We start from the raw sequence: 26,696 nt of genomic DNA, 5'->3' as shown, positions 1-26,696 counted from the left end.
TGTGTACTCCCAGACAATTTAAGTGTCTGAATACTTATTTATATAAATTTGTATGAACTGTGTATATGTATTATATAAACCCATATAATATATACTTCTTAATCTTGTTGGCCAGTTTTGCTGAGCACCTGACCCCCTTTCTTGTAGTACTTGCCTCTTATGGTTCTTCTCCTTGAGCTTCTTCCACTTGCATTAAATCTCAGGGAGGAGGGCCAGGACTTAGAGGGTCACTGTCTTTGCCAGACAAGGATTCTGCTGGTTTTGAAAATGCCACCTGTATTATTGCCTGCTGCAATCACTTTGTCAGGGGAGCTGAGATGCCCTCAGGACCATTGAACAGCACTTAGATGTCTCTATTAGTGGACTATCCCCCCCCTCTGTCTTGCCACTCATAGCTTGCTTCTGCACTAGACAGTGAAGACAAATCCAAGATTAATTAAACTTTATAACTTTTAGGGAAGGTGTGGTTACTCTATCCAGGGAATAGAGTAAAATAAATAAAATAAGTTAAATAAATAAAACAAGTTAAATAAAATAAGTTAAATAAGTTAAATAAATGTGACTTAAAGTGCAATGTTAGAAGAGCTACAAAATAAGAAAGAGTAACAGAAGCAAAAACTACTTGGTGTTTCTAAAGAAGGCCCATAATGATTTCTTCTACTTAATGCCTACGGGAACAAAATTGTTCCAACTTGTCACTTTCTAATGGACCTTGCAAATGTGGGCTCTTCTGGGGATGGCTTTGACAGTGGTCATGATACAGGGGTATTTCAGGGAAATTTTCCAAGTTTTAAGTGCAATGCTATGTTCTTACAATAATAATAATTCTAAACACTAGCTAAAACACTTGACTTTTTAGCAAGTTCAAGTTCTGGAGGTGCTGATGCAGTAGACAGCACATCAATGTTTATCAAATCCAGGACACATTGTACTTAAAATTATAATATTTCTATGTTATCACCTGCATTGGCAGATGGAAGCTGAGCTTTAGACAAGGCACACTTGCCAATTCAATCCCAAACTTGTGGTCAGAATGGGGCAAAGATTTGGCTGGAAGCTGCTTGCTGTTAGTGGTGGGAGAAAATGGTAGATGGTGCTGGGCAAGACTCGTGCACTTGAGTAAAATGTCACTGTCATCAAGCCACAGCCAAGAGCTGATCTGGTGCACCAGGGAACACATCTCTGGGTCTGTATCATGCACAGTGACCACCTCCTTTCCCATGCTTCCCCTTCTCTGTGCTTGGTTTTTCCGTACATAGCACAGTGTGTGTTTAGTCTGGAGAACTGTTGGTGCTGGTGGCAGAGCAATGCAGATTTTATTTGAAGCTTACAGCTCTGTCAAGCAGACTACCCTGAAAATCTGACCCCTTTCCTCTCTAGTACGTGCTTCTCAAAGTTCACCCCTGTAAGCTCTTGCCATTAATATTAAATCTCAGGAAGGAGAACCAGGAATTAGAGGGCTTGACAGTACTAGGGCTGATTTACCAAATTTCATCTTCCCCGAGAGTCTGTGAAGTACACACTCATCTTATTTTGACCTTTAAGAGTTGAAAAATCCAAATTCTTGGGGGCATCCGTAAGGTCACCCGGCTTCCCTCAGTCCACTGTGGAGCCCAGAATCAAATCTACTCAGTCCTCTTGGGGACAGAGTCCTCCCTCCACAGTTTGTAATTTGGATTTTAGGCCACTTGATATCAGCTTGATCAAAGAGCATAAATATGATTCAGACACTGTTTTCTCATTTAGAAAGAATTTCAAAGTCAAAATCAGTCATTCTTCCTCTGCAAAACTTACTATATTATTTACATCCAGTGATACGGAAAGAATGTATTTCAATTTACCCAGAAATAATTGGAAGGTAAAAACCCCTTTCCTATTATATTACACTAAATATGCTTTACAGGAGATGACATTCAAAAGAAAAAGACATCCATTTTTCTGCATACAAGTAGACGATAACAAAATAGCACCACAAGGAAATGCAGTGACATCCTAATAGACCACCTCTGGAGCAAAGCACTCAAGAGCAGTGATCCCCTCAGCCCTGCTGCATGTGGCCGTGTGGCTAACCTCACCTCCAGATGATGCCTCAGCCTCATCCATGGGTGTGCAAAGAAGAGTCAGAACGTGACATCATCCTGGCTCTGGGAGCCCATTCAGGAGTGGAGATGGTTTTCTGCCGACAAATCCCCTCTGGGACTTTGAAGAGGATATAATTAAGAGAGCTAAAGAGGCTATCATTACTGCTGTCCTTTTCTGGCTTCTCATTTTTTTTTTTTAAATTTCATTTTATTTTCAAACACAAAATCTTGTTAATATAAAGATATTAACAATCATTGCACATTTCATCACCACCTCCAAGTTCTTATGTATGAATTATGTGTCAGTTGTATCTGTCCTGTTCCATTTTACATAACATTTGTGGGTCTCTGCAGGTGATATGTGTGGAATGCCACCATCTCCCCTCTTATCTCATATATATATATATATATATATATATATATATATATATATATATATATATTTTTTTTTTTTTTTTTTTTTTTAACTTGGCATTCAGTTTCTCTCTTGCAGACAAATCATTCTCAATTTTTTCCCAGTGTGAGTTCTAGAACGATGCTGGTCATCTCCCCTAACACAGAGGTCTAGTGACAGCCTTCATCTACACACTGTTGGTCAGGCTGCCTCCTGAGCAGCAGCCACCTCTGACCTGCAGGGTTTCAGGCTGAAGATGGTTTGTCCTGCCTTCTTGGCCACCTACTTTCCTGTAAGGCTGTGAATTGCAGCCCCAGGGTCCTCTGGAGGGTGGGAGGAAGAAAGAAACTGGGTCTTTTCTCCCATGTCTGGAGATGGTCCCTGGCAGCAGCAGCAGGAGGAGGCAACAGGACCACGTCCATATTTCAGGATCTACCCCAACTACGTTCCTGCAGCGGCTTGCAGGTGTCTAGTTTTCTGCATTTCAGTAGTGGAGGGTGCCACCGCAGCCCTGAGGGCCATCTCCACCAGCTCTGTGGCAGGGTCACAGGAGGCTCCCAGTCTGAGTTGCTAGCATTCCCCTCCCGGCTTCCCCAGCTGTGTCTCCAGGCCTTCGACGCCTCTATGACCAGTTTCCTGGGAAAACTCTCCTACACTAAAAGTGCGTGAAACTGTATGTGGCTGAACACAGTGAGGTTATGTTGCATTATGTTAATTATGACATAGTTGCAATCCTCCTTAAATACTGAATAGTTATATTGGGATCAGATTTCTAAGTGATACAATGTGGTAGAGCTTTTATCTTTTTGATGTGTGTGCATTTAAGGTGAAGGATATGGTGTTCTGATAAACACAGTGAAATGATTACCAATGACTGGCACAGTCCAACAAATTGAGAGGTCCATCTCCTCCCACCTCACCTCTCCCATGGTAGGTGATGCTAGGCGAGGGCTCAACACTGATGTGGGGATGGGCAAAGACTTGGGGAGTGCTGCCATGGGACGAGGGTGTTTGCAGGTGAAGATGTGGAATTGGGGAGTGCCAGAGTCTTATAGGTTGGACTGTCACACCATGAATTCCTAGTACCCAGTACCTCAGAATGTGGCTTTATTGGGAAATAGGGCTGTTTCAGTTAATTGAAGTGAGGTGAGGTCCCTAGTGAGGTGATCAGTGTCCTCACACAAGGGGTGACCTGGACACACAAGCTGTTGTAACAGCTTTGGAGTCACAAAGCCATAGCCCAGGAGCCAGCAGGAGCTGAGGCAGAGGCCACAACCAGTTCCTGCTTTTCTCCTGCAGAAAGCCAGGGGCTCAGGGATGTGCTGACCTCAGACCTGTGGTTCCAGAACCCTGGAGCAACACTTCTGGTATTCTAGGCCACACGGGCCTAGTGCTCAGTTACAATAGCCCTGGTGAAGTGACAGGATCTCCTCTGCTCTTGGGAAGCATGACAACCTAACAGCAGGCAGATGGCCATCCTCCCAAGATGGTGCTAACCTGATGCCTATGAGGGAGATCATTGGAACAGCAGCACACGGGGAGTATGATGTTCCTATTTGAAAATCTTTAAAAAAGAACAATATTGGAGATCAGGGCTTCCAGATACTTAAATACACCAAGTCATCACTAATAAAAGTTACCATAACATAAACGTGACATCTCAAGTTGTTAGGAAAAAAATGGTTTTTCTTTCGATTTTTAATTGACTTATTGAGTTAAAATTGACATGTAATAAAAAGTATAGTATTCCAAATAAAACTTTTATACTATTCCAAATAAAAGAGACAAATGTAACAGTAAATAAATTCACATATCACCCTCAGCTGAATTCTGTCTCAAAGTGAAACAGCTATAAAGTACTTGCAATCTAAAATTCTTAAACCCTGGACATATGTTTCAGTATTAAAGCATGTCCTTGGATCCACCCAAATTAAGAGCATTTGACACAGCAGACACTCAGGTGGAAGGTCTATACTGTGAGAGGTATGTAAAGAATTTTTATTATGACAGAAGTACATCTAGTAAGAATTTCTTTTCTTTTTTCAGTTTATTTATTTATTTATTTCTTACATACATGACAATAGTGGAGTGCATTACATTCATAATCATCTATTCACAGCACAGTTTTTCATAACTCTGTATATAGAGTATGTTCACACCAAATTATGCCATTTTACATGAGCTCTCTTATTATGTTTTTTTTGCATTACAAATCTTAAAACACCATGGTATAAAGGTGTTTTAAGAATTTCTTTATAAAGGAAAAGATATAGAAACAACCAACCAAAATGGCCCAAGTGTTGGGAAAGGGGAATTATTTAGGTATTTTAAATTTTTGCATTAACCTGAAGGAGGTTAAAGGTTTCATGGGCTTTAAATGTCTTAATTTATAGGTTAATGAACAAAAAATTAAGAAGAGAGTATATGAGTATTAAGCATAGAGAAAAATGGAACTATTGCAATGTAGTTATCAATCGATTCTTACAAGCTCAGAAAAAGAGAAAATATAGTACAAGCACCAAGCCTGGTGGAAGAGAGAGACATGTCCCAAATACAGCAGTGACCACAGGCCATGCTCTCTCTGTGGCATGCAGGGTGGGAGAATTGTTGGTCTGGAAGATGTGGCCGGTGTGAGCACCTGGTACCCAGCCGCCACCATGAAACAGAAGGTCAGGGCTCCTGTTGGTGGTGGCACCTGAACAGCAGAGGGTCCCAAATCACATCCTTGCATGTTAATCAGAGGAAATGCTTAATTAAGAAACAGCAGTCATCTCCTTATATCTTGATTCTGGAAAAACTACATAAAATAATAATGATCTCCTGGTTCTGGTGGATTTACAATATTCTCTTCACAGCATGATTTACGCTGGAAGAAGTAAGGGGTAGTGACAAGCCTAAAACTTATTTGTGATTTTCTCAGTTCTATAAATAAAAGGCTAAAGAGATTAAGATTCTATAACATCTCACCTTCTTCCAACGGTAGCATATTTGGTCTAAGTATGGTAGACCATCACCTACAATAGACTGAAATCTAAGGAACCCACCTAGAAAAAGCACTTTCATCAAAGCAGATGGCTCCATGAACTCTCTGGAATGTCGTTTGTTAGAAGTAGTTTTTATAGCCAAACAGTACTAAAAACATTCAGGAAATGATCTAGCTTTTAGTATCTAGAAAAGTGTGTCATTTGCACTTACTGAGATATGAAAGCAAACCTTGGAATATGGTGGGTTGCCACAGTGACCAACAGCTTAGGGGTATTTCAAATGAGAAGAGCCACATTCACTCGAGGGGTCTGCTGGGATCTGAAGTCTTCATGGAGAGGCACGCGTATCCCAAGACTATGCTAAAATTAATGAAATAATGTAAAAGGCATTTTATATGGCTTTTCTTATGGTGGATGTTGCAACACAATTAAAAAGACTTAACAATTAAATATAAAGAACTGGAATGAGTAAGCAGTGTGGAGGAGAAATGCCACACCCAGGAGAAGGAAGTGAAAATGTGTGGGCTCCATGCTGGGGCCTCCAAGGAGAGATGGGGGAGGAGGAGGGAGGGGAAGAGGCAGGCTCACTCCCAGGTGCTCCCTCTCAGGACCCTTGGGAGGCGCCTCCTTGACTGCAGCAGGCTTCTCGGAGTCGCCGTGACATCTTTGTTGTGCAGGCTGTGGATGAGGGGGTTCAGCACAGGGGTGAGGATGGTGTAGAAGGCCGACACCATCACATCCTGCTGCGCTGTGTGGTAGGAGCCGGGGAGCATGTAAGTGTAGATGGCCGCACCAAAGAAGAGTAGCACCACTGTCATGTGGGAAGAGCAGGTGGCCAGCACCTTCTTGCGGCCCTCGGCTGAGCTGGTCCTGAGATGAGGAGCAGGATGAGGGTGTAGGAGCTGGAGATGACCACCGGTGGGCACGAGGAGCATAAGGACGCAGCACAGGTACATGAGCGTCTTGTAGAGGGAGACGGCCGAGCAGGAGAGCCTCAGCAGGGCAGGGGCCTCGCAGAAGAAGCTCAGGATCTTCCTGGACTTGCAGAAGGGGAAGCTCATGGTGATGGGCGTGGACAGCAGGCTGTCCAATGCTCCCAGGAGCCAGCAGCCGGACACCAGCAGCCGGCAGACCCTCTGGGTCATCAGCAGTGGGTAATGAGAGGTCTGCAGATGGCAGTATACCGGTCATAGGCCATGGCCGACAGAAGGAAAAACTCAGCCCCTGCCAGGGTCAGGTAGAAGAACATCTGGATCCCACAGCCTGCAGGGGAGATTATACAATGGTCTCCTGTGACCTGGCCCACCAGCATCTTGGGAACAGTCACAGAGATGTACAGGAGATCCATGAGAGAGAGCTGGGTGATGAAGGAGTACATGGGGGTCCAGAGGCGGGGCTCTGTATAGATCCAGAAGATGAGAAGCATGATCCCAGCAAGGGCCATCTCCAAAAATAAGCAAATGGGCAACAAGTACATGAAAAGTTGCTGTGTGTCATTTGTAACTAAGGACATATGAATTAGAATCATCTCCAACCCACAATATGGCTACAATAATAAATAAATAATAGCAAGTCTGGGGGAGTATGTGAATCGTTTAGATCCTCTGAACTGTAAGTGTTTACGAAAATGATACAGCAATCAAGGATAATGTTTTACCCTCACAAAAGTTAAGTATATAATTACTATACAATCTGGCCATTCTGCTTGTTGGTGTGTATATAAAAGAGATATTTACTCTCCTAAGTTCACTGTAGCATTATCCACAAGGAGGTAGAAGGAAAGCAAAGTTTCATTGACAGATAAATGGATCTACAAAAGACTGTTTTAAAAGACTGAAATGGAAATATTAAGAGAAAGAAAATTCAGACACATGTTACAACATGAATCCTTATTGGTGATATTTTGCTAAGTGAAATAAGTCAGTCACAAAAGACAAATCCACTACAATTCCACCTACATGAGGTATATAGAGTAGTCAAAGAGAAATAGAAGTGGACGGAAAGTTGGTAAGAGACTGAAAGGATGGGGAAGTTGGGAGCAGTTTTACAATGTGAAATTAATTCTGGAGATAGTTTGCACAACACAGAATATTCTTAAGACACTGAACTGTATACTTGAAATAATAAAACAGTAAATTTATGTTATGTGATTTAAATTGCAGTTGAGAAAATTCTATCACCTTTCCTCACCACATTCTGTAATTGAGCAATATATGTGCCTCGAGGATTGCTCCAGGACTCTATGTTTGTAAAATACAAAAAAAAAAAATTGTAAAAGTGTAATTGTTTAATAAAATGATTATTTTAATAATTAATTGCAGAATCTCCTTTCTCTGTCATTTGTAAGATATAAAAATCCATTGTGTGTTCATTTGAAACCTATATGTATTGAAGAATTGTTTTCTAATTGTCTAAGTTCAGTACTATGGCTCCAACATAAAGAATCTGCATTCAAAATGGACCAGAAGGTCTGAGCTCTTAGATTAGCTCACCATCTCATTCCACAGAGCCATATTGGGGCCCACGTAGGCCAGGAGACAGGATATAGAGTATTATAACAGAAAGGTTTTTGTCTTAAACTTGCAGAACTCTTAGCCAAGTGTTAGCTTTGCTTCCATCTAACTTTATAATCTAAATCAAGCCAGTTTTGGGTGCCAGTTTTCTCAGAGTCAAACAAAAGAAACAACATTCTCTCCTTCTTAAAGCTTCTGTGAACCTCAGGCCACCTGTACCTCTGACATCCAAACTGAGTCTAAGCCCTCTCCATGAAAAGACCCAACCTCAAAACTCTTCTTGCAAAGTCAATCCATCCAATTTAGATTACATAACTTGAAAGAAATCTTCTGCACAACAGAGGAAACAATTAAGAGCATGAAGAGATAGCCTAAAGAATGGGAGGAAATCTTTGCCAGCTGCTCCTCAGAGGATTAATATCCAGAATATATAAAGAACTCAAACAAAAACAACAATAACAATAACAACAACAAAATTCAAATGACCCAATCAACAAGTGAACAAATAAACTAGACACTTCTTAAAAAAAAGAAATACAAAGGGCAACAATTATATGAAAAATGTTCAACATCTTTAGCAATCATAGATATGCAAATCAAAACTAGATGGAAATTTCATCTCACTCCAGTTAGAAAGGCAGTCATTGAGAATCCACATAATAATAAGCTGGAGAGGATGTGGGGAGAAAAGAACCCTTATGCACTGTTGGTAGGACTGTAAATTAGCACAACCACTATGGAAATCAATATGGGGTTCCTTAAAAGACTAGGAATGGAACCACCACATGACTCAGCTATTTACTCCTCAGTGTTTATTCAAACAACAACAACAACAATAAAGTATAGTATGAACTTTCCTCCTTAAATTTGTTCTCATTGGGTCTTTTGGTCACAGTAGTGAAAAAGATGACAAAAGCACTCTCTATGCTATTTTATATCATTAATGCATCTGAAAAAATCTTAATATCAAGAAGTTAGTAATTTGTTGGTAGCAGCATATATAATTCTGCTGCTTCTTTCACGTCTATAAAAATATTCAATGTCCTTAGCAGTCAGGGAAATGCAAATCAAAACCGCTTTCAGATTTCACTTTACTCTAGTCAGAATGGTAATTATCAAAAATATAAATAATAATAAGTGTTGGTGAGGATGTGGGAAAAAGGTGCACTCAAACATTGTTGGTGGGAATGCAACCACTCTGGAAAGCAGTATGGAGATTCCCCAAAAGAATAGGAATGGACCCACCTCATGACCCAGCTATCTGACTCCTTGGTATTTTTCCAAAAGATCTAAAGCCACCATGCTACAGTGATGCAGCCACATCAATGTTTATAGCAGCACAATTCACAATAGTCAAGATATGGAACCAGCCCAGGTGCCCATCAACAGATGAATGGATAAAAAAAATGTGGTGTATATAGGCAATGGAGTTTTCTTCTCAATCTGTCAGAAGAATGAAATTATGGCATTTCCAGAAAAACAAATGAATGGAGAACATCATGCTGATTGAAATACGCCAGACCCAGAAAGTCAAGGGTCAAATGTTTCCTCACATATGCAGAACCTAGAGAGAAATAAGTAATTTTAAAAAGGAGACAAGGACTCTCATGAAAATAGAAGGATGAATAGTGAAGTAGAGGAAGGGGAGGGGGAGGGAAGAGAAATGCAGAAGGGGTGGAACAGCAGAATAAAGTCAGCCAAACTATGTCATATACATGTAGAAGCATAGCACATTGAATTCCAATTTTATGTATGACTGTAATACACCAATGAAAAAGTAGGTCAGTCAAGAAAAAAACCAAAATCATCTATTTACCATGCCTTTGCTAAAAATTTATCTAAAAATAGTAGAAGAAAATTTAATGCCAAATTTCAAATTGCCTTGAAGGGGAAATTGATGCACAACGGTGATGCAGAACATCAGTAGATCAGATCTGTAGACCCACACGTTCTATACTTAAACTCAGACTTGGAGCAATTATGAGGTCACACTAAGAACTGCAAATAACATAACTGTGTGTTCTAGTAAGTCAGGAGGTAGAGAATGGAATGCAATCGACTTCACCATTTGTTTCACGAAATTCCTAGGATCGAACACATCTGTGTGTGTATTTGTTGCTCTGGCCATCAACCTGCTCATGAAGGATTCACAGATCCGGTGATGGCTCACAAAAACTCATCCAGTGACACCCCATATTCCACTCTGGGGTCTGGGCCTCATTGTGTGCCCCAGTCTGAAGGTACTATGCAAAGTCCTCAGCAGTTACAGCATGAAACATTCCATCTTAAATCGTCTTATCCAAGACTCTTAAACCTTGTAAATACTCTTATTAAAATACTACTGTCAGTCTGGATGATTCTGCCCCCAAGTGCAGTGTATTCTGTATACAGACTTTGTGTGATAGTTAGAAATTCCCTGGTGTTTTTTATATAGTCCTGAAGGGGACTACCTCATGTGACACAGCCCTTCACTTCTATGCCCTTTGTAAGGGACCGGCGAAACGTCAGAGGAAGAGACCACCAAGAGACTGTCTCATGAAACAGCAAAAGGGTTTATTTGGGGACCAGCATGCTGGGGCTTAGAGCTCACTAGAGCAAAGAGAGGTAGAGCACTGGGAACAGCTTAAGCAGAGCTTATATACTTTTCTTGGAGAGGGCAGGGAGGGAAGTTCATTGAAGGGTCAGGGCGAGTGGGCAGTTTGCCTGCAACCGAGTGAGGGAGTGCATTCTGCAGTTTGGCAGTTGGGGACAGCACATTCTGGGAACAAGATTAGCAAACAGTTCTCAGGATTTCAACAGTGTTTTGTTAAGCATACAGAAAAATGGAATGACAAGTACCTATTTTATTAACCTTTCACCTTCACTTGGTATGGGATAATGATAATGCCATACCAAGTGATAAAATAGATATATTTTTAAAGCAGACGTGGTGATAAATGCTTTTTTAGTACAAATATATGTACATGGGAGAGAAGAAGCTTGGATTTCTATTATAATATATAAGGGTCAAATATAAAATTGGAATAATCATTAATTCTTCATCTCATTATTACATTTCCCCTACATACTTAATGAAATAAGTATATGCTAAATAAAATGGTCATACATACTTATGTATGCAGATATATGTGCATTGGTGTGTATATATTTGTATATGTTTATATATGCACAGAATTTACCTTGAGTTAATATATGGTAAAAGATAACTTGGAATAGGTATTCAAGATGTGGTCCCTTTTAGTATGTTGAAAATGATTTCATCACAAAATAAAATATTTTGTCTATTTATATAATATACTCTAAATGTTAGCAATCTGAGAAAATATCCCAGTCACATGTAGGAGAATCAGTTGAGAAAGCTGAACATCCTTCACGTTTACTTATGTAAAGGAACCTCGAAGGGTGTTTGCCTTGGGGCTCATTCTCTTTATCCACACAAGAGTTACTTTCAGAGGTTTGTGTCCACTGAGATTGAGTGGGAGATGGAGTGGTGAACTTAGTTCTCATCTCCTTTACCACAGACTACCTTCCATCTTAACAGGAAAAACATCCAAAAACTTCCATCAAAGCTGACCCACATCAGGGCGAAGGGCAGCTTTTAAATGATCTTAATTTTAGACATGAAATTTTCAATGAATGCTTTCAAACATTCTAATTCATGACAAAAGTTTCTGTAGAACATTCAATAGGACCAGGAAAGCCGCTGCTGTCTCAGAAAACACCTGTGAAAGTGGACCTTGACTCATATTTTCTGGACTCCAGGGAAGTTGTTCCTGTCCACCCATTGTACTACTAATAACGTTAAACAGAAGCAATTACACTGTTTATTCAGGAACATTATTTTCTGTCTTTGATTGTTCTACTATTTATATTACCAGTAAATGTGTATATTTTTGGTACATGTTATTAATCAATCAACTATAAGAAAAACTTTTAAAATATGCAATGAGCATAAAATAAACAAGGCTAGCTTAAGTGTTTTAAAAATTCTTTGTTAATAGTGGTGGTTCCTGAAAACTATGACGTGACTACGTGACTATCTTGGTTGGAATGATTTCTGTAAAGTCTGTGCTGCACAGTGCAGAGTCTGGATCTCAGGAAGTAACCAACACGCCGCAGTTTTCCTCTCCCAGGATGGTGTGTTGGGTGTGCCTCCTGCAACTCACTCTGACTTGAGGTCTTCCAGATGCTTCCGGAGAAGCTTACAGAATTCACCAACCTTCTTACAGGTGGTGGATCTTCTGAATAGGTCCACATGGTCCTCAGGAAGAGGAAACCCTCTGCTACGCCAGCTTATCTGCTATTTCAGAGACTGACACTTACTTACTAGATGGTTTTCAGAAGACCTGATAATTTTACCCTTAACACACATGATAGGGTGCAAATCTCCCAGGGTGCCCAGAAGTGCAGTTTCCATATATCTCCTCGTATCTTGGGAGAAAGGAGTCTGGGGGAGAGGTCACTGACTGAGACTGCTATATGGATTTACAAAGAGAATTACAAAGAAACAAAGAAGAAGAATCGGTGGAGTATAAGGAAGGGACAGGGGAGGGAAAGAGGAAGTCCTGGAGACTGAATTGGAGCAAATTATATTCCACACCTGTATGGTTAGTCCCAATGAACATCCTTAGCTGTGTTTGTTTGAATGCCTGTGATCATTTTACCATTCAGTAGCAAATAGCAGCAATCATGAAGGCAATTATCTTGTTATTTGCATGTTTTCACCCACAACATGTACCACAATATTTAATAAATCATGGATGATAATTTTACATCAGATTATACTTTTTAAAAAGATAACATCGTGTATATATCTGCATTACATATACATGTAATTTAATATACATTTAATACATATTTACAAAACAGGTATTGAATTCTACATTTAGTTTAATATGTATTTATAAGTAAATAATATCATTTGAACATATGTTTTCTAAATAAAATTTTTAAAAATATTTTTTTAGTTGCAGATGGACACAATACCCTTATTTATTTATCTTTTTTGTGGTGCTAAGGATGGAACCCCATGCCTCACACATGCCAGGTGAGCGCTCTACCTCTGAGCCACAACCCCAGCCCCTGAGCAAATATTTTTAAATGGCTGAAATAATTTGGTTTCTTTAAATATGCACCAACTTTGTTTAATCCACTTAATAACCTTCATTTATTTTACTGTACCTAACATATTGAATCTTCCACTAGTATAGTCATTTCAGTTATAAACACTGAAGGCATTAGATTTCAAGAAGAGAGAGGGCTCCATTTTATCAAGTTTCCCAAACACACATTATAGAACTTAAAACTTGTTATGTGTCTGTATATATTCCAGACCATTTCAACACGACTTCAGAAATTATGAGGATAGACCGTGAGCTCCATTGAAGTTGAGATGTGTTTTTTTACTAAAATTCTAATTCCATCAGTTAGTCTCTGGTGACATTGCAGCGAGTTCGTATGTTTTCAGGTCTTACATTTCATGTATATGATTTGGAAAATATTATGAATTGAAGGAATATTTCAAAGGTCATGTAAGCAAACATTTCCTCATGCATTATGTGGGTTAATATGTGGCATATGATTTTTATCAGTTTTGGATATTAGTTGTCACTCTAATCAGAAACACATAAAGTGAAATCTTTGTGTCTTACTACCTATTTCTTATGTCAGTTTAAAAAAAATAACTTAGAATGGATCACAAAATATGCCTGCAAATGTATTTCTGTCTTTGCGTTTGATTAGGTCACCAGCAAGCTAGAAGCCTGACCAGTACCTGTTGGATTTGATTGGCATGTATTCATCTTCTTCTAGATAACAGCCGTGGGCCTGGAGTGGAAACATGTAAACTTCCATTAAGCGTTCCAACCTCAAACTTACAAGCACATCTTACTTTCTTATTCTGAGGACAGTTGTGGCTTTGAGTTTGTCAGGTTCTGCTCTCAGATCTTTGCTCTGGGACTTCATCTTGTCTCCTTGCCAAGTCGCAGCACCTGAAGGAGCCACTCTGCTCCTGTTAACACAGAACTGTGGGGAGCCACCCTGGGGACCCACACTGAAGGAACTATTATAATCCTCACTCTCGACTCTCACAAAATTGTGCTGAGATTTCCTGAGGACAGAACTCACTGCAGAGCTGGAGGGGCAGCTGAGTCAGCTGAAAGGGAGGGCAGAGCACAGGGCACTAAGGTGAGGCTGACTTGACCTTAATCAAGACCCTTCTTCAAGACCCTCTGCACAATTAAGTTAAATTCTAGCAAGGCAGCTAGAAAGCTAGATCAACCACGCTTTTCTGAAGAACCCCAATGGAGCTATGAAAATGGTAGAACTCAATTAAACAGTATTGGACCACAATGAACTAAGTTTTAAAAGCAGAACTATTAATAATGGCCATACTTAATTGTGCTTATTACATGGCCATGCTTTCTGGAAGACTTTTATCTGTGAAACACTTTGGTCCTTACAGTGAAGTGCACACTTTAATTATCCACATTTAACTGGTCCATCTACTAAAACATGGAAAGAACAAGACCTTTGTCCAGGAGAGCACTCAGTCAGTGAACCCAGGGCTCCAGCACCAGAGTCCCTGATGTTAACCACCTTCCTGCACTGATTCTACGGTGCAGCCTTCATATCACTATGCTTATTTTGCACAAGAGTCTATAACATATTTTTAGCATTATCAGGGACATTTATCAATACATAAACCAATATTTAGATCTTTTAAGTTGAAAATCACTGAAATGAATCTATATCATGGTGTCTCATAAAAATACAAATGATTCAATTTAATTTTTTTAAACAACAAAATTTAAGACATATGAATGCTTTAGTCTCTTGTCTAAAAAAGATACATTGTGGTATAGATTTTGAAATCAAATTTCCCATTTAGAATTGCAACTTCATTTTTATTAACAGAGTGATTTTGGGTAAATGGCCTAGCTCTCCAAATTTCATTGTTCCTGTTTGTAAAATGAGAAAGATCACAGTATTTACCTCACACAACAGTTTGCATAAAGATCAAATGAAACACCTTTATAGCAGTTGGTACCCTGTCTAGCATGAGAAATCACTCAGTATATTTATTATGGAACTACAGAGCTCATTGCTCAAACTTTTCATTGGACTACTAGCAGAATAGGAGGTCAAAATGTATCTTAATTTAGAGTTCAGAACACATTTTGCAATATAATATTAACTTTGCACTCCGTCATCCTCGAGAGCTCTTTGATCCCAGAGTCTGCATTTTCTGATGACATTCATCCAAAGACTGTAAGTATTTGACATCCAGGTGTGACGTTTCATTAGATTTTCTACCTTGTTCCCATAAATGTAGGAATAGATGGAATAAGACACTTGGGGGATCCAACAGTATAACAACATGCACCTCAGCAGTTGTCTGTTTCAAGGCTTTCATATCAGAAAGCTTACGCATGCTTTTCCCATTTCAAAGCTCATGTTAATTGATTCAGACAGATCCAGACCCCGTGCTGGGTCACTCATTTCTATGTTGTGTTATCTCAGGATTGGGGGTTTCTAAGGAGCACAGAGAAGGTTTGCAACAGAGGGTGATAATCCAGCAAAAGATCCAAAACAAGAGCACGCAGCAGTACTAGTGTTGCTCAGTGCTCACATTTAAAAAGGTGTCAGGTCAATGAGGGGCCAAGAGAAACGGCTCTGGAGTCAGGAAAAAAAAATAAGCAGAACAACTTGGCACATCTTGGCACATTCCCTAATGGTGAAACTCAGTGGTATTAGTATGTTGTACTGGTGGCTTTTTTGAGCAGTTTTAAAGACAGTTTTAATATTTTTAGATTGATATATTATAACAATTATCCAATAGCTGTTTTTTTTTTCAGAATTAGGTTTTGGTGACCTTCATTTTCTACATCAATCTGTTACAACACAGCTATAAATGCTTATCTGAAAAGCACTTAAAATGGAGACTTTGGGCTGGGTGCATGGTGCATGCCTGTAATCCCAGTGGTTGGGGAGGCTGAGGCAAGAAGATCGTGAGTTCAAAGCCAGCCTCAGCAGAAAGTGAGGTGCTAAGCAACCCAGTGAGATCCTGTCTCTAAATAAAATACAAAATAGGGCTGGGGACGTGGCTCAGTGGTCAAGTGCCCCCGAGTTCCCCCAAAAAGGAGACTTTTGTTTTCATGGATGTCAAGTCTTCAAATGTATCAAAAACTCCGGCTGCATGATTTTGCTCTGTTTTTTTGATGAGATTTCCTTTGTGAGATTCTTAGGCACTAACTCTCCCAGGAAGAAGAGTGGTCTTTGATGAGACAGGATCATACTCCTGCTCCTCTGGAGTTAGCTGGTTAGTGCCCCCTCTCCTCAGGGCCTCCTGTAAGACGTATGACACTCCCTGCAGCAGGCTCACTGTGTCTAGGCACGGTGGTGTGCAGCAGCACAGTCATGGCTATGTTTGTGGCAGTGTCACAGCTGTAACTATGTTTTGTGTTAACTTGACTTGCCTTGCTTTGTGCCTGGGATGGATTTGTGATCTGCTTCTTTGTGTACAAGACTTTGGGATCACTTCCAGCAGTGTGAGCGGGCACTGGAAGTGGGCAGCCGTGCTGTGCCCTGCCCACTGTGAGGAGCCTGTGAGTCAGAACACCCAGAGCTGGAGTAAGAGAGGCACTTGCTCTCTCCTTCAACACATTGACTCCAACAGTCACCCAGTTACAGCTCCGTCCCCGGCTCCATTCCAAGGAGGAAATCTTACCCTACAATGAAGTTCCAGCTTACTGTAGCTCAAGGTGCCCTAAGATTCGCTGCTTAAACACATTATTGTTGTTTTGTGTGTAATATTTAATGATGAAGAGAGTGTATTGGAGGGGGAGTTATTATAGATAAAAAGGAAAAATAGTTTGATAATCATTAATTCAAGAATAGATTAATGAATGATTGTAGTAAAAGGCCTAATTAGTAAAAACAACATCATGTATTATTGGATTTCTTTTGCCTTGTATTATAACCACAACTTCATCAATCTTTTAAAATATATATATATATATATATATATATATATATATATATATATATATATATATAATGATGTCTTTTAAATATACAAATGCCATATATTCATTGTTTTAAATATATAAAATAATAAAAACACAAAGAACTAAACTTAAATACCTGAAGGCTTTTTAGTATGTCTTATTTTTTTCTATGAACCTATTTACAGATTTTAATCATTTAGCCTCTTGATTAACTTGTCTATTTTTGTTATTAAATATTCATCTATAACATAATATTAGTAATTTCTACTCAAGTCCAGCCCCTACTGGTCTTGACTATTCTTTCTCTTCTTGGGGTTTTCTGTTTGCCATGAATCTAGCAGTCTAGCAGGTCTTTTGCTAATGCCAGATATACCCATCTGAGGACAAGTTGTTAGAGGATGAACTAGAGGTGGAAAATGTGGAACATTTCTTTTTTTTTATTATTTATTGGTTGTTCAAAACATTACAAAGCTCATGATATATCATCTTTCATACATTTGACTCAATTGGGTTATGAACTCCCATTTTTACCCCATATACGAATTGCAGAATCACACAGAAGGGCGATAGCTGGGTCAAATGGTGGATCCATTCCCAGCTTTCCCAGGAATCTCCATACTGCTTTCCAAATTGGCCGCACAAATTTGCAGTCCCACCAGCAGTGTACAAGTGTACCCTTTTCCCCACATCCCCGCCAACACTTATTGTTGTTTGACTTCATAATGGCTTCCAATCTTACTGGAGTGAGATGGTATGTATCTTAGGGTGGTTTTGATTTGCATTTCTCTGACTGCTAGAGATGGTGAGCATTTTTTCATGTACTTGTTGATTGATTGTATGTCCTCCTCTGTGTGTGGTGCTGGAGATTGAACCCAGGGCCTTGTGCACGTAAGGCAAGCACTCTACCAACTAAGCCATATCCCCAGCCCTGTCATTGTCTTCTAATTGGTTTGAGTGAATTTGAATATGTAGATTACCTACATGGTAGAACTCTTGTTGTCAAGAATTTTAAAAAATATATCTAAAAATAACAATAAATAATGATGACTAACTACCATCATTTGTTAAATACTTTCCATTTACTGAGCTCTTAAATGCAATGTAAGAGCTCCTATGATGTAGGTCTCCTAAACAAAAACAAAAACAAACAAACAAACAAACAAACAACAACAACACTATATATATATATATATATATATATATATATATATATATATATATATATATTTATTTATATATATATATATATATATATATATATATATATATATATATATATATATAAAAATATATACCATGGTGGGTATGAGAGCTACCCTCCCAGTATATCCACACACTGATTCATGGATACAGTACCTTTCACTGCAAAGGACATTGAGACAGGGTGGCAGGATGGTGGTTATCTTGGTCCATCTAGAAGGATCCGATTTCAACACAAGGGCATTTAAGAATACAGGATGGTTACATACAGAAAAAGCAAGTCCAAGAGCAGAGAGGTCAGAGAGAAGAGAAAATGCTGTGCTTCCAGTTTTAAAAACACAAGGGACCATGGGCTAAGGAACGCAGGTCTTTAGAAGCTGGAAAAGGTGAACAAATTCTCCTTCAGGGCTTCCGTAAGGAAGCGTGCTGGTTAACAAGAGCAGACCATGGGCACTGCATTGTATTTCCTTAGAACTGAAAGATCATTAATTTCTGTTGATTTATGCCATTAAAGGTAATTTGTTTCAGCAGTAACAGGAAACCAGTGTAGAGGGTGTGGCACAGGGTTTGGTCTTGTCCAGACAACCAATGTCACTTGCCAACATCTCCCAGCTCTGTCTGATGACAGTTCTTATATGATGCAGGATTGGCTCAATGGCTAGTTCTCAGGGGCACTCATGTCCAATGTTGTCCGTGTGTGCGCACGCGCACACACACACACACTGCAAGGCATTGAATCCAGGTCTTTGCACACTAGGCAAGTGTTCTGCCACTGAGCTGGACTCTCAGTCACTGTCTTTATTCTTTGATTTTGAGACTTCTCTAAAGCATTTAAAGAATAAAACAAAGCAAAACAAAACAAAACCCTTAGGTAAGTGAAGTAAATAAAGGATGCAAAGTTATGTCAATGCTTATTTGATCCCATTTTTATTTCCTTTGCAGCAGAGGTTTTTCCAATTTCATGGCCTATGGAATCCAATAAACCAAGACACTGTAACAGGATTATAAACAGAATGCTTTTAGTGCCACGTGGAGATCTCTAATTTCATTTTAACCCTGAGGCAGTAAGTTGTACGGAGCTTGCAGAGATTCCCCTTCCTGGCCTTCTTCCTCCTCCGCCTCCTCCGGCTGCCATTACACAATGGCTAACTGTACACAGGTGTCAGAGTTTGTCCTACTTGGCTTCAGGGGTGGGCCAGGAATGCAGAAAGCTCTGTTTCTGGTCTTTTTGGTGCTGTATGTCGTCACCATGGTGGGAAACTTGGGCATGATTGCAATCATCAGGGCCGATGCTCACCTCCACACCCCCATGTACGACTTCCTCCAAAGCCTTTCCCTCCTGGACGTCTGCTATTCTTCCACAATTGCGCCCAGGGCCCTGGTAAACTGCCTGAAAGATGACCGCAGGGTGTCCTTTGCTGGGTGTGCGTCTCAGTTCTTCTTTTTGTCTCTGTTTGGCACCACCGAGGCTTTCCTCCTGGCTGCCATGGCCTACGACCGCTTCTCTGCCATCTGCAACCCTCTTCTGTACCCCATGAGCATGACTCGCCGGGTCTGTGGACTACTGGTGTCCGGGTCCTACGCATGGGGCCTAGTGAATGCTGTCACTCAGACAACAATGACCTTCAGGCTGTCCTTCTGTGGGCCAAATGAGATCAACGACTTCTTCTGCGACGTCCCGCCACTCTTGTCCCTGTCTTGTTCAGACACCTCTGTGAACCAGTGGGTTCTCCTCGGCCTGTGTGGCTTCATCATTGTCAGCACCTTCTTGGTTGTGTTGGTCTCCTACCTCTGCATCATCTCAGCCATCCTGAAGATCCGCACCATGCAGGGACGCCACCGAGCTTTCTCCACGTGTGCCTCCCATCTCACTGGGGTGTGCTTGTTTTTTGGGACCGTGTTTTTCATGTACGCACAGCCCAGTGCCGTCTCCTCCCTGGAGCAGAGCAAGGTGGTGTCCATCTTTTACACGGTTGTCATCCCCATGTTGAACCCCCTCATCTATAGCTTGAGGAACAAAGATGTCAAGCAGGCTCTGAAGAGGGCCAAGTGGAAGCTCTCAGGGGTTCTGGGTCTGTGGATCTCACAAAGCAGTCTGGAATCTGCTCCAAACCACCGCGGCTCGTGGGTGGGCACTTAGGTGGCTTTACCAGGCTTCTCCGTTTCTGTGTGGACATCTGTAATGTAGAAGACAGAGTGTCCTTTAATTGTCTTGATATCTTTAATAATGAGCAATATCAAGGCTTATGGGGAATAAAATGTTACAACTGGAACAATGGATGATTAAATAGGCAGAAAGAGCGTGTCATTTTTTACCTCATATTTCATATAGCATCTTGATCAAGCACCACCAGAAAATAGGTATAAATTGTACTTGTATAAAATCAGTAAAATGTTTTATCTTGAAGTACAAATGCAAATCCTTTCCAAAGGTAAAGAAAAATAAAATGCTTCGGTGTTTAACCTAAAAATATTTAGAAATATATAATTTAGTAATTAGCATTTTTCATATTAAATTATATGTTAAGCAGTCTTTGTGGAAGCATAATTGACACACTCAACAATTAAGATGTACATCATCTTTTGTGGGCACCTTGGAGGATCTGGCTCTTTTCCTGAACATAATTATTTTGACATCCATCCAACTAGTAGCAATATCAATGCTCTATCCTTTCCATTTTGGGATAATTTTTCATTGTATGAATAGACTATAATTTGTTTATTGCTTTGTGTGATGACAAACATTTGGGCTGTTCTCAGATTGGGGCTATTACACATATAGAAATCATGGATATTTTGGTGAATAAATCTGTTTTGGGGTGTTTGCTTTAATTTCACCTAACTAAATACCTGAAGGGTGGAAGGGCTGACTGTCATAGTTAATACAGGTGGCTTTTCAGAGTTTGTGCTATTTAATGCTCTCGTCACCAATGTGTGCCCTTCAGTCCTCTTCATCCCTGTGAGCATTTGGTATGGTCTGCCTTCTTCATGTAAGCTCTTCTAGTAATTATGTAGTTGTGTCACATTTTGATTTAACATGTGTTTGCTAAATGCAAAATGATAGAATCTTTTCATGGACTTATTTACCATGTGAACACCTTTGCTTTGTGAAATATCTGTTTAAACTTTTTGCTCTTTTTTCTCCCTTGGGTGGGAAAAAAATCGTTTTTCTGATTATGGAGGTCTAGAAGTTCCTTATATCTTCTAAATAAATGCCCCTGATGAAATACATGATTTAAAGTCTCTGTGTGACTTGATATATCTTTCTTTAGCATTGCACTTCTAAGAGCAGAGGTTTTAGTTTTTATTAAATCCAATGTATCAATTTATGAGTGGATGTGTTTGCATTGTCTTACTAAAATAGATCTTTAATCCAAACTCATAAGTTCTTAGTTATGTTTTTCTACTAGATACAGTTTTGGGCTTACATTTGAGTCCAAGGATCAGTTTCAGTTAATTTAAATAGTGCCAGGCTGAGTTCAAGTTTCATTTTGCACATAAATTCCAATATTTCAGAACCATTAAAAAATACTAGCCTGTTTTCAATGAATTATCTTGGACTTAGGTTAAAAATCAGTTGCCGACCCCTCTGGGGATTTTGTTTTCTGAAACTATTCTCATGTTCTGTTGATCTATTTGCCGATCTTTACACCATTAACAAATGGAATTACACCAGCTTCTGCATCACAAAGAAAACTTTACAGTTTTCATACTTTTACAGACTGATCACTGAGTGTTTCACGGTTTTTGTTTTACTTTAGTTTTAGTTTTATGGTGCTGGCAATAAAACTTGGGACCTCATGCATGCTAGGCAAGTGTTCTAACTCTGAGCTGTGGCCACAGCTCTATTTCATGTTTTTGCATTAGAGTATTAATGCTCTAATTGAATTGGCCATACTAACAAAGTGAGCTACAGGTTCCATGCAATCACCGTCAAATACCAAGGCAAAACCACCCTGAAAGTCATATGGAAACACCGGGTCCTAAATAGCCAACACAATTCTCAGGAAAAAACAATTCTAGCAGCATCACAACAGTGATTTAAAAATACAACACAGAGCCAGCCATCTTAACAGACACAGCATGGTATTGGCATAAAAATAGACATGCAAAGCAATGGACTAGAGAGTAGATCCTGGAATGACACAGGCATCTACAGGCATCTGATTCTTGATTAAAGGAGCCCAAACACAGGTTGGAAAACTGATGTCCTCTTTTAAACACAGTGCTGGGAAAACTGGACATTCAGCCATGGATGGTTGAAGCTACAAACATGGACTCAAAATGGGCCAAAGACCTTAATGTAACACTGAGATTTTCTTCAGTGTTAGATATTGATACACATAATTATTTCTTGAATAAGAACACAATGGCTCAGGAAATTAATGCAAGAATTGCCAAATGGAATTATACCAGCTTCTGCAGCACGAAGAAAGAAATCAGCAAGGTAAAGAGACAGCCATTCAGAATGGGAGAAAATCATGCTGGGTGTGGTGGGGCATGCCTGCAGTCTCTTGGGAGGCTGAGGAAGGAGGATCACAAGTTCAAGGCCAGCCTCAGCAACTTATCGAGGACCTAAAGAAACTTATAGAGATCCTGTCTCTAAATGAAATATTAAAAAGGACTGTGGCTTAGTGGTTAAGTGCCCCTTGGTTCAATCCCCAGCCCCCCAGCCTCACCCCCCCAAAAAATAATAGGAGAAAATTATTGCCAGTTATTTATCTGATAGAAGACTTATATTCAGAATATATAAAACACTTAAAAAATTCAGCAACAAAAGGACAAGAAAGCCTATGGGCAAATGATGTGAATAAACACTTCTCAAAAGAAGAAGTACAAATTACCAAGAAATATATAAATAATGTTCAACATGTTTAGCCATCAGGGAAATGCAAATTAAAAATCAAATGAGATTTCATCTCACCCTAGTAAGAAAGGCTACTCTCAACAAAACAAAAATACAAATGTTGATGCTGAACCTGTAAACACTGACGATAGGGGTATAAATGACAACAATAATTATGCAAAATAGTACAGAGGTGCCTCAAAAACCAGAAGTTAGAACTTCCTTGTGATACATCTATACCAGTGCCACATACATGTCCAAAGGAGTCAAAGTCAGCATACAAAAGAGCTACTTGATCTAGTTTATTGGTTTATAGTTCCCCAAGAAACCCACATTTATTGGGGAACTATTTAAAGTGCTCAAGTTGTGGGATGGGCCTCGCTGCCCACCAGCAGATGAATGGACAGATATAATGTGGTGCGTGTGCAGAATGGATGGTTATTCATCCACAAAGATCAATGAGATGGCATCATTTTCAGAAGAGGAGTGCAACTTGAGCCACCACATTAAACGAAATAAGCCAGACTCAGAAATGAAAGCATCACAAGTTTCTTGTGTAAGTGAAACTTAGAGGGTGGGGATGATGACATAGCAACAGGAGAGACTGCTAAGGAAGGGGATCAGGCTGGCAGGGGAGGAGGTCGAGAGAGGGTCACTGGACACATGGATGCTCATGTGAAAATGTCACAATGAAACCCATTAATTTATATATTTAGTGTGCTAATAATATAATAAATAAAAAGACTATGTAATATTGTGCACAACCCAGGAAAGACGAAATTTAAAATGCTTTAATTCTAATGACTTTGCCAGACAGGCATTATCAGAATTAGAAAAAATGTGAGAGATAATAAGCAAAATAGTTATTTAATAAAAACCAACTTAGAATTAGTATGTATGTTAAAATTAGCAGAAAAGACACTAAAAAGGTCACAGTTGATTTATAAAATATTATCACATGTAAATAAATTCTGCTCTTTTATAACTTAAAGGTGTTTTTATATTTTAAAATGTATTATATTTTTTTTCCTTAGAAGTTTATTTACAGAGGTTTGCTTCCAGGATTTTTTTTTTCTATTATAAACTCTGCCATAATGTATATTATTCCATTTTTGTCTTTGGGAACTTATGCAAATATATAGATAGAGTATATTTTTACAACAATCTTACTGAGATTAAGTCACATGCCATGAATTTTGTCCATATAAAATGTATAGTTTAGTGTTTTTGGTACATTCCCAAGGTTGCATAAAAATTGCCACTCCCTACTTTCACAACATTTCCATCATTCCAAAAAGCCCACTGTGTCTCTTAACAGCCCTGGTCTGTTTTCTCTTTACCCCAGCCCCTTACAATTGCTAATTTGCTCTCTATGTCTATAGATTTGCCTCTATTGGTATTCCATACAATATAGATATAGAACATGAAGCCATTACAACTGGCTTCTTTCACTGATCTTAATGTCCATGAGGCTCATCCATGTCATTAGAATGTACTCGTAATTCATTTTTATCGATGAATAATATTTCATTTTATGGACATATTGCATTTTAATTACCCATTCATTAGTTGATATACACTTTGATGCTATCATGAATCTTTATGCACAAAGTGTCAGTACACAGGCCATTTCACTTTTCTTGGGTACACACTTAGCATGGGATGGCGGGTTTAGTGGTAACCACGTTCAGCTTTCTGCAGAACTGTAGAGCTGTTCTCCACAGCACCCGTACCATTTTACATTTTCCCTCAGTGATGTGTTGAGGGTTCCAATTTCTCTACAATCTTCACTGTCACGTTTTTTGTTTTTGTTCTTCTTATGTTTGCAGTTCTCATTAGTGTGACGTGTGTCTCACTATGGTTTTAATTTTTGCTTTCAAGTGACTGATGATACTGTGAGACTTTTCATGCACTTACTTGCCACTTGATTTTCCTCTTTGGGTGATGAATATGAACATGCCACAATGAAACGTGTGTTTTTTCTGTATAATTAAAATGGCTAATAAAAATTACAAAAAATATAAAACTCTGCCATGTTGGATTGAGTTATTTGTCTTTTGTCACCGAGATGCACATTAATTTTTTGATGCATACTTACGTAGCATTCTCTGCTTCCTGATTGCCATGTCCTGAGCTGCTTTCCTCTTCTGCCATGATACTCAGCCTTATCTCAGGCCCAGAGCCATGGACTCAGCCAACCATGCACTGAACCCATGAAGCTTTAAGCTTAAATAAACTTTCCCTCTAAGTTGTTCTTTTCAGGTCTTTTGGTCACAGTGATGCAAAAATCTAACTGAAACAGAAATTGTTAGTGACAATTTCTATTGCTATGACTCACCTGACCACACAGTTCAGAAGACACTGGAGCTGGTTTGGGAGAGGTACTTTTGGAATTTTAGCGACGCAATCTGGACAAATTAATAGATGAGTGAAAGGATGTCTAGTAGGGTAGAGGAAGGAGAGGGTTGGAGGAGAGGACAGGAGGGAAAATGGAGAGGGAAAAGGGGGATCATGAACGGAAATTTTTAAAAAAGCAATCTGGAAAAGCATTTGAATGCTGTAAATGGAGCTTAATGGGCGGTTCTGGTGGGAAGGCAGAGACAAGAAGGCCAATAAAATGGCAGACAGTAAAGACTCTAACGAGGCTTCAGAGGGGAAGGGGGGTTCTAATGGAAATTGGACTAGAGGCTGTTGGTGTTCTGGCAAAGGAATCGCCTGTGTTCTGCCTGTATCCTGAGACTTTCTGTGAGGATGGATTTAAAGATGCTGGGCTAATTAACTTGGAAGAGGAAATTCCAGCCAGAGCAGCACTGGGGCAGAGGCATGGATAATGAGGCAGCCTTCAGCCCAGTTTACTGTGATACTCAGGAGCAGAAAGCAGGGCAGAAAGATTAAAAAATCTCACAGTTTGACTAGAAAAGGGCAGGTACAACCGTACAACCAGGGCTAGGAGAGTGTGATTGTTAAAGAGAACACAGTCCCTAAGAGACATCGCTGTAGTTTTATGAATATTTTTCTGATTATAAGTGATATTGAGTCTCTTTTCATACAGTCATTAACCATTTCTTGTCTTCTCTGGTAACATGCCCGTGCCGTTTGGTTATGTGGGTGGTGGTAGTATACTGGTATTTTGTTTAGGATTAATGTTGAGGAACATTTGGGAATATTGTTCTATATGTCTTTGTTCTATATGTCTGTTCTTTTTATGTCTTTGTCTGTTTGTATTTTGAGGGCAGTGACTTGTTTCATGGAATAATTTTGGAAGGGCTGCCCCAATGCCAATTTTTCAAAAGAATTTAAAAAGATTGTTAGTTTTGTAAATGTTTGGTAGAATTCTCTGGAAAGGTCATCTGCTCCTATTGTAACCTTCCAATGGGAAGATTCTCCAATTACGTTCATGCTTCTAAAAAGCTAAACTCCCAATGTTTTGTCTTTATACTATTTAGTGAAGTAAACAGAGCTATCTATCTGAAACACTGGAAGTTCTGTCCATGAGATGAACCATGCTGGGATCAAGAGCTGCTTCCCTGGTTTCTGTCACTTTCTCACCAGCTGGAGGATGGTTGGCAGCCTACAGGCCCGTCTGCATGCTTGGGGTGTGGCATCCACTGGCTGTTTCCGTTAGGTGAGGGGAGCAGGGGAGGCTCAGGGCTGTTGCTGACTTCTGTGG

General features: G+C 39.6%; 1 protein-coding gene and 1 pseudogene across 1 annotated transcript; one reads left to right on the top strand and one right to left on the bottom strand.

Annotated features, from left to right (window-relative positions):
- Positions 1-6,043: 6,043 nt before the first annotated feature.
- On the bottom strand, positions 6,044-6,936 carry LOC139705879 (olfactory receptor 2T3-like; annotated as a pseudogene).
- A 12,385-nt stretch (positions 6,937-19,321) lies between these two features.
- On the top strand, positions 19,322-25,976 carry LOC139705878 (olfactory receptor 5AP2-like). Its single transcript, XM_071612775.1, has 2 exons — positions 19,322-20,224; positions 25,917-25,976. The coding sequence occupies exons 1-2, from the start codon at positions 19,322-19,324 to the stop codon at positions 25,974-25,976; spliced, it is 963 nt and encodes a 320-aa protein (XP_071468876.1).
- The last annotated feature ends 720 nt before the right edge of the window (positions 25,977-26,696 follow it).

This window comes from Marmota flaviventris, chromosome 5 (genome assembly GCF_047511675.1).
Source record: "Marmota flaviventris isolate mMarFla1 chromosome 5, mMarFla1.hap1, whole genome shotgun sequence".
Classification (NCBI taxonomy): domain Eukaryota; kingdom Metazoa; phylum Chordata; class Mammalia; order Rodentia; family Sciuridae; genus Marmota; species Marmota flaviventris.
Note: the sequence above shows the minus strand (reverse complement) of the source record. Positions and strands in the feature narration are given on the sequence as shown.

Bases quoted from the DNA above. Each gene is read 5' to 3' on its own strand.
- LOC139705878 (XM_071612775.1), top strand. From the start codon at position 19,322: ATGGCTAACTGTACACAGGTGTCAGAGTTTGTCCTACTTGGCTTCAGG. The intron at 20,225-25,916 runs GCCAAGTGGAAG...CAGGGCAGAAAG, and splicing joins TCAAGCAGGCTCTGAAGAGG to ATTAAAAAATCTCACAGTTT.